The sequence below is a fragment of the Nymphaea colorata genome, chromosome 8, assembly GCF_008831285.2.
Source record: "Nymphaea colorata isolate Beijing-Zhang1983 chromosome 8, ASM883128v2, whole genome shotgun sequence".
Lineage (NCBI taxonomy): Eukaryota > Viridiplantae > Streptophyta > Magnoliopsida > Nymphaeales > Nymphaeaceae > Nymphaea > Nymphaea colorata.
This window is the reverse complement of record NC_045145.1, coordinates 13,937,907-13,954,658: the sequence shown is the minus strand read 5'-3', so window position 1 is coordinate 13,954,658 and position 16,752 is coordinate 13,937,907. Positions and strand designations below refer to the sequence as shown.

The 16,752-nt window shown below is 37.8% G+C and overlaps 1 protein-coding gene across 2 annotated transcripts; it reads left to right on the top strand.

The window, feature by feature from the left end:
- Positions 1-5,822: 5,822 nt before the first annotated feature.
- LOC116259409 (histone-lysine N-methyltransferase ASHR1) lies at positions 5,823-15,293 on the top strand. Of its 2 annotated transcripts, none has more exons than XM_031637207.2 (15): positions 5,823-6,258; positions 6,935-7,083; positions 7,845-7,979; positions 9,589-9,643; positions 9,733-9,851; positions 10,678-10,726; positions 10,892-10,941; positions 11,030-11,134; positions 11,239-11,329; positions 11,440-11,559; positions 11,714-11,820; positions 12,401-12,470; positions 12,911-12,974; positions 13,440-13,597; positions 13,782-15,293. In XM_031637207.2, exons 1-15 carry the CDS (start codon positions 6,147-6,149, stop codon positions 13,814-13,816), a joined length of 1,419 nt encoding a protein of 472 aa, XP_031493067.1. In that variant the 5' UTR covers positions 5,823-6,146; the 3' UTR covers positions 13,817-15,293. The 2 variants fall into 2 exon arrangements, with proteins under 2 accessions (XP_031493067.1, XP_031493066.1); XM_031637206.2 differs by having other exon boundaries at positions 10,678-10,766; positions 10,860-10,941; positions 13,782-15,289.
- The last annotated feature ends 1,459 nt before the right edge of the window (positions 15,294-16,752 follow it).

Sequence of the window (16,752 nt, the reverse complement as noted above, 5' to 3'; positions counted from 1 at the left end):
TTTGGTGATCAATTACCATACGAGAAAGGCTTGTGATTCACCAAAACAGATGGACATCAGGATGGGCTAGTTGGTCGCGCGGCGCCGCAAGCTATAGCCAGCTAGACGCCGCTGCTTAATTTTTACAACTAGACAAAAAATATCAAAACCGAAGGCAAACTTGGCCCATATGACTTGCACTAGGAGCCCCTATATGAGTACACGAAGGGCCACATATCACCTACAAACCCACGTGTATAAGCCTCCACATGAGTACATGAAGGGCCACATGTGCAAGCTACAAAGCCACAGGTAACCATCATATTATAATCAAGGACATCAATGAGGCTAAATCAACAATATATATGGAGAACCAAGGATAGAGGCTTTACTCATAAGCCTATATATATTCCTTTCTCAAAGCCACGGAGACAATGGGAATCTGAAGGCCACAGGCTTGCCGTACGTAGGCTTTGCTCATTAATTTAGAATAAATCAATTGGCTGCAGAGCCGAGAATTAGGTTTGTAGAAAAATAATCTCTTCCTACCACGTTTGTCCCCAGTTGAAAGCTAATTAAGCCTTTGTTTCTGTGATATACATATGTGTGCAACTTTTGGTTTTAAGAGATACACATATGTGTGCCTCTCTCTGTGCTTGAAATGCTTCCATTGCTTCTGTGATGCTCCAGTAGGCAGGAAGTACATGGATTGGCTAGATCTGAACTTGAGTACGGTCACATGACTTTGGTAAAGAAACCCAGATCTGAATAGATATTTGGGTGTGCAGTTTCGCAGTTAATTAGTGCATCCAAATTTCAGTCGGCCGATATATGGCTTTGGTTGGATACAGATCTGAATTCTGTTTTAAGTAGGGTCCCGATTACAGAAAACCACTGACAAGCTTAATTTGGCAAAGGCTGGATCCAAAGTTTTGAGCAATTGTGGTTGATTCGTTACCTCTTAAAAGAGCACGGACATAACTCATTATATACCCCTTAAAATGCAATCGAAATGCACCGTTGCATTTTGGTAACAGTAGTATATTGCTAACTATATGTGCCCTTAATGATGAAGAATTGAAAATTTGCACGTATTTGATCATCTATTATTTATCTTTACTAATTAACTCTTCAAAAATCTACGTATTTAATTTTGCAAGCTACAGTACTTCAGGCAGTGTATGTTTCTATAGCAAAGTGATGGGCGACATATCTTGTTCGATGTTTTGGCCTTGTAAATTAATATTTCAGTCTTGAACAAAAGTTTTGGGAGCTCTGTAATTCTTGTTCCAAAGTTGTGCATCATATATATGACTATTCGACGGAAGACAATGGCGAATTTTATCCAATTATTGCTATGAATCTATCTATTGAAAGAGGCAACAGAAGCCAACTAAGAAATAGTTAATGCCTCAATAATGAACACAATGGAGATTATTGGCTTCAGCGGCCAATATTGATGTAAACTTCTGTCGGTAGAATCGTTGATTGTGTCGCCAGGTCCCGCAATATCAGAGATGATAAGTTCAGAAGTAAACGTCGCTTTCCATAGCTCTAAGGGGTTTAATGTAGTGGTAATCCTGCTAGGGTGCAGTTTCCTCAGGACAAAAGAAGGACCCACATATATATATATATATATATATATATATAGGAATTGAAATCAGCTGGCTGCTGTATTTGAAAACCGTTGCTAAAAGCACCTTGCACAAGAGCATTATAAATGGTCATAGTATATCCACAGTTTATCCTACATTTTAGCGGCTTATTTATCTATGTATGTATCTATCTACCTATAAGAGAGAGAGAGAGAGAGAGAGAGATGCTACTACTCGTGCGTGCGTCGCTCTCGTAGGTTCCAAAACTGCTTGTTGGACTTTCATGAGGTCAGGTTGTCCAAAACTGACTCTCACCCGTGTCTTAGTGCCGTTGCAGTAGTAAGAAATGGCCCCTGGACGAGGTTCCTTTCTGTCAGAAAAACGAAGTGTGTGAAACTTTGGTACATTGTTGCCTTGGGCGTTGATTTTTAAATCCCGCAATACACTGCCGCAATACTGAAAACTCATGATTCGTAGGATCTGATTTGGAAGTTTAATCAATCTGCAGAAAAATGAACAGCACGTTTCTGAAAAATAAGTTGGCTGAGGAAAACCAGTAATTAAGTACCGAGACAGGCAGGTTCAGGATACCGCACAACCCGCGGCATATGCAACAGATCACGAGTAAAACAGTGAAACCTTTTACAAGACAGTAGAAGCTACGCATGCGCATCTTTGCAGTGTAAGATGAGAAGAAACCAATGCTGAGTATATGTCACTCGATGCAGCTGTGGATACAGGAATTCGGCAATCTTTGCAATGTCATTTTCATACAAGAAGACATGAGTTGGACATGAGTTGGTAGTTGAATTGGAGAATCCGTGTGGAACAATATAAATTGTATTGATTTAAAGCAGGACGAATGGATGTATACGGCCATATGTATCCAATTCAGCAACAACAAGTTGAAAGAACAAACTCCAGTACTTTTGTTTGTTCAAGTCATTCGAATTTGCTTTGATCTTGTTTTAACAATTTATTCCATCATCTTCAAAATGGATTTTGCAGCAACATCCTTGGAACAAGCTATCGAGCTTCCTCTCGACATATACATTAAACATCGATCTTTCTGTTGTCGCTTAAACTAGTAAACCGATGACAAATTGATCACTTTTTGAAACATCATGCAAGTTTTCCTTTTTCATTAAGCCCATGTTAAATCCCCATTCTCCGATCCCATCTGAAGCGTCCTTTTTCACTTACCTTGCTTGCATTCGCGTGAATCGCTAGAAACTGGCGGATTCCATTACTCGGTCTTTTTGGTACGAAGTATTAATGACCAACAGCTGTTCCATGAGATTATTAGACTGACATGGGATTCTCGCAAAAAGAACTGCTTGCCAGCGAAGGAAAGGGAAGATCCAAAGTATAAAACTGTTGACAATTTTTGAATGGTGAATGATAATAATCAAGTGCCACCTATTCTTATCATTATTATTCGGTTTTAGTGAGTACTGATGCACCTACAAGTCTCAGTTTTCATCACCAGAGTACCAGGCTTTCCTGGTGTGTTGGCAGGACGGCCAGTGGGATTGCAGGAAAAAGCTGGAAAAAGGACGGCCATAAGAGCGCAGAAGAATTCCAAATTGTGTACAGATCTATTCAACACATAGTGGGATCGACAAAACAGTATCAACTTTGGTTGTAGCAACAGTTCTTCCGACTCAATGATCGGCAATAATTAAGGGCGAGTAAAAATATTACTACGCTTCTGCTGCACCACTTTCGATGCATCGGGCACCTCTAGTTGGCAAGTTCTGACACGTACTACCAACCTGAAACCTAAAGCTAAGTATCAATTCGTGAGTTTGCTCTCTCTATCGTTCAATCACCAACCCTGTAAAAAAACCACAGAGGTGAAGAGAGACACCTAAAGCTAAGTATCAATTCGAGCCTCTCTCTTTCGTTCAGTCACCAAAGACCACAAAGGTAAAGAGAGACAGAGAGGCATAGAGAAAGAGACTTGGATAAGATAAAGGCATCAAGTACAGGTACCCGGTTCTCTCGGTTCCATTCGGGCGTGGGCTTGGGCTTGCGCATGATGACCAGATTCGATTTGATAATTTATTTTTAATATTATTTTTATTAATTATATATATAATTATATGTATTTTTACTATTAATTACATATATAATTTTAACCAAACCGAATCGTGGCAGGCCCAAGCTTGAATTTGAGGTGTTGGGACAAGAGCCCAGGATAAGCGAGCTGTGGCAACAACAGATATAATTAACCCAAACCTGACTCTTTACGAGGTTTAGCCGACCCCATGTGCGCAGGCTAAACTCCTTCAAAAGTACTTATTTTACACAATCCATATGAACTCAAAAATATTATACGAAAAAACATATATTAGGTTAATTATATCTGTTTGATTTTAAATGAACGGCTCTCTTACAACATTATATTTTGTTTAAAATATATTCTAACAAGAAAGTAAGAGGTTTGCTTTATATATATATATATATATATATATAAACCATGTGGAATCTTCACAGCCTTCCATTTCTTAATTTGGACGGTTGATACGTGATTTTTTAGAAAAAATAAAACCAAATAATGACCCACGCCATTTTACATCATGAGAAAAATGCCTTCTCATGCACACCCGAATGGCTTCCTCTTAATTTCTTGAGCTCGCTGCTTCTTCTCTTTTTTCTCATTCCTCCATCCAGTAGACCGGAATTTGCAGTACCCAGGTGAGTGTTACGCACATTCTCTATCTATTCTTATCTAACTCACATCTCATGCACCCAGAAAAAACTTTGAGGGTCATGGTAGAGCCAGGGGGCGCCACTGCCAACCCCCTTCAAAATTTCAGGAAAAAAAATCATATAATTTTTAAAAGGTGTGATTAAAAATTTACATTTCAGCCTTTATTAAAACTTTAAAACTATAATTCGACCCTCTAATAAAAAAAAAAAAAAATCTTAGGTTAACGAGTGCGTGAGCAGAAAGAAATACTAACGGGATCGAAGATGGAATTGATTAGAGGCAGGATATATGTGATCTCATTATAATTAAAACAGGCACAAAACTGCATATTGTTGGACAATCACAAATTAAAAACTGAAATAGTTTTACATTTCACAGGGGAAAAATTATGAGCACTAGCAGTGGCGCTCTATGGACATTATAAATTTATACAGCTTTCCATGGAAGCTTCTCCAGGAATGATATTATTTATAGGAACGAGGTTGGCTAGGGTTAAGCCAACACTGCTGCTGCGTACTAAACGACTGCAAAGTAACACTATTCCTCTATTTTTAGCTTTGGACCTGCAGATATGCCGTCAACTAAAGCAGTGCCTTAGATTGCAGATGTCTAATCAACCAAGGCAGCGTCCTAGATTGAATCTATTATCTCGCCTAAGCAACTTGAAATTTATGTGCAACAATTAAGACTATCTAAGAAGGCGTTTCATAAAAAGGCTTTTAAAAGTGATTTCCCAACTCATGTTTCCAAAATACCATATATGTTTTTATTCTAAGAGACATAGTTTGATCATTGATGTGATTTCTAAATCTAAGAACGAAATAGTTTACAAATTACACCATATTTCATGGTATTTTAGAAGCACGCATGTTGTTTACAACATGTATTTTAATAACAATATAATATTCTTATTACAAAATGTCTTCTAAAAGTCATCGGGTTAGTCAAATTTATTATATATGAGAACTGGGTACCTCATGAAAACAAGTTTTAGTGTAAAACGTGCAGGCTACAATGTTCAGTTATCAGTATGGAACAGTACTTCAATCAAGTTCAGTTTAATATTTTTCATGCCCATTCTAATAATTGGGTGAGGGTCTAGAAGTGGTTTGCCTAAAGATTTAAAGAGTTAATATTGCGGGCAACTCGCGAGGACTTTAAAGAGTTCCTTTTTTGGGGAAAGGATCGGAACTTCTCCATGATGTTTTAAAATTTTCCTTTTCAAATGTAATCGCAAGAGTATGTGCATGCGTCGACTTAATCTTATTAGGGGCTGTGTTTGGAGTAAAATCTGTGTAAAAGTGGATTTGTCACCAACAAGACTCCCTCACCCTTTCCAACAATCTATATCTGCCGGTTGGTGCATCATTTTTTGCTTAATGATTAAAATACTATTAATTAATAGCAAAAAAGAACTTTTTGTTGAGACAAAAAAAAAAAAGAAAACTAAAAAAAATATTTTTTTAAGTCATTTCCAAATTGCCCCAACTCCTACGTTGTTGTTGTTTTTTTTTTGGCGTACACAAATCAACACCATGTGCACACCCAACCGCGCATTTTCCCTCTCTTTCGCTTGTCCTTCCTTCCCTCCTCTTTTGCGGCTCGCTCGTGTTCCTCATCTCTTCACTTTGTTCTGCTCTTCTCTCTCAGCGTTCTCCTCCCGTCAAGCCCGATTCTGAAAGAAAACCCTCCTGTCTTTTACCCGTCCCGAAGCTCCCTCCCTAAATCCAATTTTGACGAAAGAGGCGGTTATCAACGCGACCAGAATAAGCAGTTGAGACTGTAACGGCTATTTCTCCCGCCGAAAACCCCATTTGATCTGGCGAGTGCGCGATCATCTAGGAGAAGGGAAGAAAATGGGCGATTGCAGGGAGGAATTGCCCAAGAGTCTCTCCGAGCAAGGGCTAGCGATCTCTTTCACTCAAGAGAAGGGCCGCTGCCTAATAGCCGATAGGGACTTCTCTCCCGGTTCGTCTCTCTCCTCAGCTTCATCCTTTTCTTTATGCGTCTCCGTGCAATCGATTGCATTCTTGAACGCGGCAGTGCGACTAATAGTCGTCGCTGACGGCGTCTCGCTTATGTTTGGCATGTATGAGTAGCTTAGGACGCGGAGATCGCAAAAAGCATATGACCTCTTGTTTGACCGTGGAAACGGAAATGTCGCGAACTGTTTAGGGGATCAATAAGCTTCAAGGCGAGTATGCGTAGCATCGCCTCGCCTGGTTCGTGAGGTGCGATCATCATGCCGGTTCCAGCATTGCAAGTCTCGTATTTACAGTGCTGATCGCTTCAGCCACGCGTTTCTCAGGCAATACCTTCGAGCATGTTCGCGTGTATTCATTTGAGAAAATCAGATTCGTCGTTCACTTAATATTAGATGGTTTTAGCGTCCTCTTATTTCTGTCCTAAGGATGCTGAGTTGCTGACTATTTCTTAACAATTTAGAATTAGTCATTGATTTTACCTTTTTGTTGTGTATTGTTTTATCCGTAGTCCTATGGTCACTGTGGCATTTGTTAACATTTGAAGCACGAATTCTGGATCATATCTTTGTTGCAGTTTTGCAAATCTTCATGGTGATCTTGTTTTTATGACCTCTAATAATCCAATTTGATTATTTACTTGTAGTACATGCACTTTACAGGAGAAGTGGTTATCTCCCAGGAGCCATATGCCTCTGTGGTGGATACTTCGTGCCACGGGAAGACATGTGACAGTTGCTTTTCTTCAAGTAACAGTTTGAAAAAATGTTCAATGTGTAAGATGGCCTGGTACTGTGGAAGTTCGTGCCAGGTAGATTTTTATAATTATCATGCAAGTAAATTGCATATTTCTATGAAAAGTTTGATATCGTATGCCTGTCTTTAATAAGGAAAGTCCCTTCTCAAGGTTTATGAATTTCATTTTACTTGGTTTGATATTCCACAGGCTAATGCGTGTAACGTAAGCATCCAAGACACATTCAGAATATACACACACTAAGGACAAACTTTACACTCTTTAAGTTCATTCCTTTGTACTTTAGAACATGAAGGAAAGTGCATAGATGCCCTAAATAGCTTTTGCAAGCTACATTCCTGGTCAAAATGAGGTGTGATGTCATATCGGTTTCAAGAATCAAGCTGATAGTAGATAATCTTGTTTGACCTAGTAAAGGTTAACTTTAAATCAAGGTTCTTGGGCTGTTCCTTTGATAAATAGCATTTTTTGTCCTTGTCTACTGGATGAAAAGCTGAAAACTAAATTTAATTCTTAATGTGAAAGTGTTTGATACCAGATATGGGATCACGGGTCGGGTCCATTGGACTGACCCGATAATCTCCATAAACAGGGGCTGGCCCAGTGTTCATCACAGACATTATTGGGTGTTTCCTCTGGGAGGAGAACCCTAATCTGGGATTAGGGTCTGCATGGATGAGTTTTGAGATTTTTTATCCATGTGTGCCTTACTCTTGTAATCAGCTTGTTAGTTGGTGGCTAACAGAAAGTTTATTGCTTCATATGAACTTATGGATTTATTTTATTTTTGTTGCATATGATGCCATAACAATCAGAAAGCAGAGTGGAACTTGCATCAGCTTGAATGCCAGGCCCTTGTGAGCCTTAGCAAGGAGAAAAGAAAGATGCTTACACCTTCTATCCGTTTGATGGTGAGAATCCTTATAAGAAGAAAGAAACAAATTGAGAAGGTGAGCTACTTCGTAAGGTTTCACATTTCCTACACTGCAATACTTGGAGCAGCAAGTGATGGAGAGCTTTCTCATAAGACTCATTTTTTATGCTCACGTTTTAGTTATCTAAAGGCTTTATCTGCAATGCACATTCTTTCAGTCCCATCTCCTCCATTGGTTGTCTGGTAGTTTAACTTTTTAGCTTCTGCTGATGCTTCTTTTCATCCATACCTCAACATGCTGGCTGCAATATACCTCAGTTGAAAGGATTTATCATATTATATTTGATGATGCAATAAACATTATTCCTTTTTCTTTTTCACTTCAAATAACTGACCTCCTTCATTGACCAGTCTGTTTTTGTATAAGCCTATTACTCAATTAGATAAAATTCTGAAAGTATTCATACATTGTTTGACACTTAAGGGAACCAACTTGTTTCACATATCCAACCAAGCATTGATTTCGAGGAAAATTAGTGAATATTATTAGATAAATGGAGATGAAAGAGGGTCCTTAGCAAAAAATATGGACATTGACTAGAGGTCAATTCATTTTGGCATTTGGTCTGAGTGGCATTCATGCGCTGCCTCATTCTAGCACATGTTGAACATGAACAGTACAGCTGGCAAAGTGTAAATACATCTGACCTACGTGTATCTCAACCTGCTAGTGTGCTTATTTATGGCTTAATGCCTTAAGCAATTTAACTGGTTGAGCCTATGCCCATCAGTGGAAAAAGTAGGGTTGTTGGGGTTGTTTCTCTATCTACTTGGATACGAAATCTGAAAAATGCTCAGCCTTACTGACTTATCCTTTTACATTTCCCAGAGGCCATCCCAGACAATACAGAAGGCAATAGCTGATGCTTCTTTGGAAATTGACATGCTTATCTACTGAAAGGTGAGAGTTATGGAGGATTCCGATCAGTGGATGAGACCACTTGAAGTAATTTTGGTGGAGAAACTAGTGGTACGAAATTGCATGTATAACATTAAGTCAGATAGGGTTCTGGAAGACAAGCAGCTGATATAAAATTTAAAGGAGATGGAAATATGTAACATGTACAGGAGACCACTTATTGCTCTTATCTATAACCATGAAAAATTTCAAAGGAAATGACCTGATGAACAAAACAAGCTAACAATCATAGGGAACTAAGAAGCAGCTTTCTTTTTAGGAAACAGAAAATAAATCAAGCAGAGAAAACATAAACATGTAATAATGCTCAACTGTTACTTCTTTTCATCTGCTTAGATATAGACTAGTACTTAGTAAATCATGGATAATACTCCCTTGACATCAAATGCTTGACAAATTTTTCTAGCAGTTGTTGCTCTAGCTTGTTAAATAAGTTGAGCATTTATTCCTTGGTTGGATTCTTTTTTGTTCCATCGAGTTCTCAAGGAGTAGAATCTGTTTCTTTTCATTCATTACACAGTTGTGACAATGTACTTTGTCACACAAATTCGACTGCGAGGTGCTTACAACAACCATCATAGAAAATTATCCCTGATCAGTAGTAAAGTCCAGATGATAGATTACTTCTTTTAGTATACAAGTTCTGTTCAGTTTTATTTTCACATGATTTATGATGTTAATATTAGCTCATTTTTCACACTGTCAGGTTATTGTAACAACTGCCAGGGATAACTATAACTTGGTGGAAGAGTTAGTGATGCGTATCCTTGTATCCTTTTTCTTATTTTACCCATTAACATGCTTATTTTGTGGTTGACAAATGTTTGTTAACAACTTTTACTTTGCAAAGATATGTCTGGTGTTGATGAGAAACAGCTTCTCACATTTGCACAAATGGCTAACCTTGTCAATGTTATCCTTCCATTGGAGGAGATCAGTATCAAAGAGATTGCACAAAATTTTTCAAGGGTAAACTCTTAAGAGTTAAGACACTTTCTTTTCTTGCATATCCTTCCTTACTAGCAAAAACGGATATAGTGGAACGACTTTGATTGTGCTTGTTCTTGTCGAATAAACATTTTGATGAGAAGAATTGAAGTGTTTGCGCCAAAGGGTGTTTGACATGCACTATGCCATGGTGGGGGAAACTTACTGCAATTTTGGTGATTTTGATGATTTTCAGAAAATTAATGCTCAAGATTTTATGTAGAATCCTGAAGTATAGAATTCTGATGCTATTTTCAATCATAAAAATTAATACTTTTGCTGCTTGTAAAGTTGGATCTTGTTCTTCAGTTTAGAATGAACTTGTTCACAAGAAATGGTATACAATTTTTTTTTCAATTCAGATGATCCTTTGTTAACCCCTGCTAACAACACTGCAACATACACACTTAATTAAGAAGCCCAGATTCAAAAGAGAAGATAATTTCTGGTTAAGGTTTAATCACTTTATATATATATATATATATATATATATATATATATATATATATATATATATATCTGATGAGGTGGATTGTTACCAACTAAACTAACTAGTCCACCTGACCCGGCTCAACTGGGTTACTTTTAAACATAATTTCAAAACATGAAGTAAGGGAAACAAAAGGAGCCGATAAATTGGGTTGGGGTCTAACATCCTTCCATTATGCTTAAGAGAAAGAGATATTGGGAGGGGACCTTCCAATCTGTTGAAGTTTGTTTTAATGAGTTATGCTTCTTGTCACATATTAAGTGAAACTTTTTGGTAAAAATAGTTGTTTCTTATTGTCATTTTCTTTTTTACATGCAGCTAGCTTGCAATGCTCATACAATTTGTGACAGTGAACTCAGGCCATTGGGTACTGGCCTATATCCTGTGATTTCCATTATTAACCATAGGTACTTAAACTTATAGACCATTTTGTAGCATGTACTTTAAATTCAACTTTAGTGCAGTTACATTTATCTAAATGATTTTCCATCTTTGTAAAGCTGCTTGCCCAATTCTGTGTTGCTATTTGAAGGAAAGTTAGCAGTAGTTCGTGCAGTTGAGCCTATAATCAGAGGCTCAGAAGTAAGAACATTTTTCCCTTATGCTTTCTCTAATCTCAAACACACATGGATGTGTTGTCATCTCCTGATAATCTTTGACATTTTGCAAGGTGGTAATAAGTTATATTGAGACTGCTGCAAGCACCACGACACGACGGAAAGCTCTTAAGGAGCAATACCTTTTCAACTGTATGTGCATCCGCTGCATGAAAGTGGTACCATCTGTTCTATTTGTTCTTCATAACTGATGAGATTTTTGCTTTCTCCTATTTGCTTCACATGAAGATCAAACATATTTTTGGCATCTGTTTTACTGCAGGGTCAGAAAGATGATCTTGAGGAAAATGCTATTTTAGAAGGTTATAAATGTAGAGACGAAAATTGTGATGGTTACCTTCTTCTGAACCCTGGTAAAATATGAACAGAGTGAGGACCTTTTTTTATGATTTGCCTAAGCAGTTTTCCTTATTATACAATTTTGAACTGGCTACAGAGTTCACCCTGTTGCTTCCTTGTGTAGACCTGAAACTATTTATATGCCAGAGTTGTGGATTTCCACGGTACATGCAAGAGATAACAAGACTTTCTAGTGAGGTGGAAGAGAAGTTGGATAGTGCTTCTAAACATCTTTCTTCTGGAAGTATGCATAACGTATTTAGCTAAACATGTTGGCATTTATTGAATATTTGTACTTCACAGTCATAACCGTTTGATAGTCAATTGCAAGCATGCCCCCACATGTCGACATGTCCAATCTTCACATTTTCTGGATGATGCTTCCTATGTCAAATCAGGCTCCTCTGAAGCTGTTGTCAAATACAAAGAAGTGGAGCTTCTTCAAGCCAAGTTGTTCCACTCTATGTCAATTAAGTTGGTCCGGACTCGAGAGACTTTGCTGAAGGTGTTATTGTTTCCTTTTTTTCTTTTGATTCTAAAACTTTATTATGACCTTCACATAATTTCAATTGAGCTTATTTAGCTTTAGCTGAGACCAGACTAATATCTAGACTATTCTCTTTCTGGTCCGGAGCCCTGAACTGCTAGCATGAACCGTAGCTCTTTCTCGTTGACGTAGGTTTACGTATATACAATATAGAGTTTATGGACAAAAGGCTATGTGACAAAGCTATGTCACATAAATGTGGGTGCCCATGCCAGTGCGGCACATCCCAAAAATTGTGTGGGTGGACAAGGGTGTATATATATATGTATGTATATATATATTTATATACATATATAATCATAGTTCTTAGCTTAATATGTCCTTTTTGTACTGTAGAGGGAGAGAGAGAAAGAGAGGGAGAGAGAAGAAAAAAAAAGAACGGAAATTTTTTTGAAAAGGGTGCGATTAGAGGTGCTGCCCCCCCCTTTTAGCTCTGTGCTAATTAAGTTGGTTCTGTTTGGATTCAGAGTGGTCTCTGAATTTGTCACTGGCTATTATAAAGTTTTATGTTGAATCTAACCAACCCGTTTGCTGATAGATGCATATGGAGCTGAAGGACTGGGAAGAAGCACTCGAGTACTGCCGACTAACAATTCCAGTTTATCAAAGTACAATTGCTTTACTTGAAAGTCCGCTGTTACTTTATAAATTCTCACATGGTAAATTTAGATAGGCTCATGTCCATATGCCATGATAAAATGCATCTTCAAGTGTTTCTTTGTTCGAAAATTCTCTGATTGATATTGATAAGTGAAATTGTTCCGTCCTTCATGTAAAAGCCATCCTTTCTGATGACAGTATACTTTCACAATCATTGTATCTCTTGAACCTGGTTTTATGTTTATCCATCTGGTGTCAATTAATGGAAAGGACTATGATGACCTCTTAACTTAACCAAAATCTGATGAATTAATAACCTGCCACATGTGCAACCCACAGAAAATGTTGTAATACAATTTTTATTATTGATGTAGAACTTTTTTGTGCAGAATCCTGTGTTTTCAAGTTTCATCACCAGTTACCATTTTACTTGTTTACATTTCTGCAGGAGCATATCCACCAATCCATCCTCTACTCGGATTGCAGTACTACACCTGTGGAAAGCTTGAATGGTGAGGGCACCTTTTCTTTTTCTTTATTTTCATTGTAACTTGTAAGCTATTCAAGGGGTTGATACCATGAAGACATGGATGTTATTATACGCCTGTGGGAAGCTCAAATGGTGAGGGCACTTTTTTCTTTATTTTCATTGTAAGCTTTTCAAGGAGTTGATTCCGTGAGGACATGGATGTCAGGTGAAGCATACCTCATAATATGGACATTCAAAATTTTTAAGTTGAAGCATACTTAACATGATCTGGTGATGACCTGCCAGTGCTTAACCGTAGATTTGACTATCCAAAAGAAAGAGCATGAAAGTGACTTGATATGTTCTACCATGTTTTTGTCAATTTCAATGCAGCTTATAATTTTCAAAACATACGATATTCTCATTTTTCCCTAAAGGTCTATGGGTAATTAAAAAGAACTTAGAAATTCTGTTTCCTGGGTTTTGACTTCCGCTCTTGCTATGGCAGGTTCCTTGGTGCAACACTGGATGCCCTCAAATCCTTGACCAAGGCAATGGATATATTAAGGATCACTCATGGAGCAAACACATCTTTTATGAAAGAACTCTTTCACTTGGTAGATGAAGCACGTGCTGAGGCCAACTGGTTTGCTACCTCCTCAAATGGTACTTGAAATGTATTAGTGTGTGCTACCGATTTGGCTTATCCACAGGATACAGTTTAAAAGTTCAGCAATTACCTTTGCTACTTGGTCTGAGAAAATTGCTTTTTATTTGCTCATCCACATTGCAGTCTCTCTGTGTGCATCTTACCTCAAGCCTAAATGGTTCGAACTTGTCTGCATGACAGATACATCTTCTGCGGGATTAAGTGTCTTGAAATGAGAACAGAAAGGGTTCCTCTTCCACTATAGGAGAAACCGACACTTTTCTTGAACACTTATCCAGACCGGATTGTTGTATGCTCCTTATTTTTGCTAGAGGGCAGTTTCTGAAAAATTAAAGTTGATCAAGCAAAATCCCTGCTATTCGTAGGGATCTTCTGGTCAGTGGAGCCAGAAATTTAGGACAGCAGGCACAAATGTGTAACGTGTTTATTGAAAGGGGGGTAAAAAGGTCACAAATCACATACCTCGCCTGGCAAATATGTGGCTTTACCCATGATCCGTCCTCCCATTCTTTAGAATTTCATGAGTTGTTTGTACATGACACAACATAAAATAAGAAAGGAATATAACAAATAGCTATCAACTTTCTACCAAAAAAGACATGGTAGATGCCAACTTACATTTCTGCAGAACTCTTTGTGCCTATGCTCGATTTAACATTAAGCTGCTTTAATTGACTACAAAGTAGAGAAACTTGTGGAACAGCACTATAACGGTCATCAATCTGTACAAGTAGCTTACAGTGCTGTTCCGGGGTTGACTGTACCTGAGAAGGCACTGGAGATGGAAGAAAAGGCTATTCAAGTAATTGAGTTATCCGCATCTTTCATTGCGGTCCTATGCATGACAGTTTTTCACGAGATCAACCAACCAAGGATTTCATACGGGTCCGTAAGAGATCTCATGATTTCTATCAGTTATCACTTTGAACTTGGCGCAGAACGTTTTATATTACACGAAGGGTTTTCTTCCATAGAGAATACATGCAAGAGACCAAATATCAGATGGCCAACCGCAGTCGATAGTGTTTCCATCGGAGTTCTGGTCGTCGCACATAAAAGCTTCAGGTGGCCCTACATTGACTTTGAACACCACATCAGGATCATATTGCTCCTTACGTGAGGTAGATTCTTTGTTACTAGCTATGTTCCCTTTATTTCCTACACCAGATGGCTCGAGGTTGATATTTGATGAAGACATTCTTGTTCCCACAGGCTGGGGTCTCATTTCATTTTTCATATGGGAACCAAAAACATCTTTTCCCCCGACAAGCTGTTGGTTAGATTTGAAAATTTTAACACAATCAACAGATCCATTGGCGGGCTGGATGATTTCCTGTTTTAAATGCTTTCCTCCCTGTAAAAGGCCCTCATCTTCAATGCCTGAGGAAGTTTGTGAAACAGATGATAAGGACATTCGTAATGAAGGTGCTGCTGCTGATAGAGCATTTGAGTCACTTTGAATGTAAGGAGCTTTCATCTGCTTGCTTGTAGCTTTTATATAAGCATCAGGTTCCCCCCTAGGATCCCTTTCGACTTTCTGGTTCTTGTCCTTGGAAAATGGTTGGTTGTACGTCCCAGAATTTAAGGGAGCGGCAGAAGTACACTAAGTTGCAGTAGCAACTCCTGAAGATAGATTCGTCGTCTCCTCCCCATAAAGGCCATAAATTTCTCATCTGATGTGTCTACATTTCTTTTTCCCAATAAAAGCCATAAATTTCTCTTCTGATGTGTCTACATTTCTTTTCCCCAATAAGAGCCATAAAATTTTCATCTGATGTGTCTACATTTCTTTTTCCCAAATAAAAGCCATAAATTTCTCATCTGATGTGCCTACATTTCTTTTTGGCGTAGACCTGCTATCACCCATATAATCTCTTCAGGTGCCATCATTCACGCCTTGATTGTTGAATGCACATTGTTCTGCGATTAGTTAGGATGACTTCATTCTCTGTAAATGCAAGAGAACCGAAATAAGACGACAAATTCTCCATACCAGTGTCTGTGGCCAGTCTCTTGTCGGCCCCTGCATAGATACATGGAATTCATACAGGTTTGGAAATCATAGATGGGATGGGACACAGAACTGCTGCTGTTCTAGACCAAAAAGGAACGAGAAATATAAACTGAAAAAAATCAATCAGTAGTTGTTTCATTAGTTAAAGGTCACTTACTTTGAGAAAGTGAAGGCCAGGCAGAAGCAGCCGTATCCACAGGCTCAAACCTGTTATTAGTTTTGGGCATCAGCAAGTCACAAGAAATAACATATGAATCAGCAGATTGCGCGTTCCACTTGGATGCTTTAACTGCGCACACTCACCTGTCTAGGTGACCGGATGCAAGGAAGCCAACCTTCTCCGAACCATCAGTTACCATCGTTTTATAAGGCTGATCTCTCTGTGGCTGGAAATCTTGAAGTCCCCATTTCAGCATCTCCAAGCGGTCGTGCACTTTAAAATCTTTGTTGAAATTGGTATAGCTATTTACTTAACGACATTCCTGCGCAACAGATTCGTTTCCAACTGATCCAAACATCTCTGCCATAAGGAATCACCAGTACGTCTAAGAAGATTATATGAATTAGTTATGAGCTATCAGATATGTCATTAAATTTAATTGATGGTTTATAACATATTACGTGTAAAATGTTTTTTAAGTGAAAAGTATTTATTGTCATTTAGTTTAAAAATAATCTTGTAGATAGTATTCTGTAAACTTGTGAACTATAAATTAATCAAGACAATCTATGATTTCTAATCAATGCATATAATTTCTTGTTTATTTATTCAACATCTTTCATATTATATATTACGCGCACACGCGCGTGCTAGACCACTTATTTAAAAGACAAAAACTAGACACCTTAAAATTGATTATTTAGCTATCTTCAGAGCAATATAATCTTGTACATGTATGATTTTTAAAATATGATAGGAAACATATATTAAGTTAAATATTTTTTGTACTTAATTGTCATTTGACTCCTTTAACACTAAATTTTTTATAATAAAAAAGTCAGTGTTTTTCATAAAAAGAACTTCAACTAAATCAGGCTTTACATTAATTTTAGTGTTCGTAAATATATAGAATGTTCGTAGTTTGTTCAAATATTTTCATCGAATTTGGTTTTTGTTTATTATAGTCCATCTTTTTA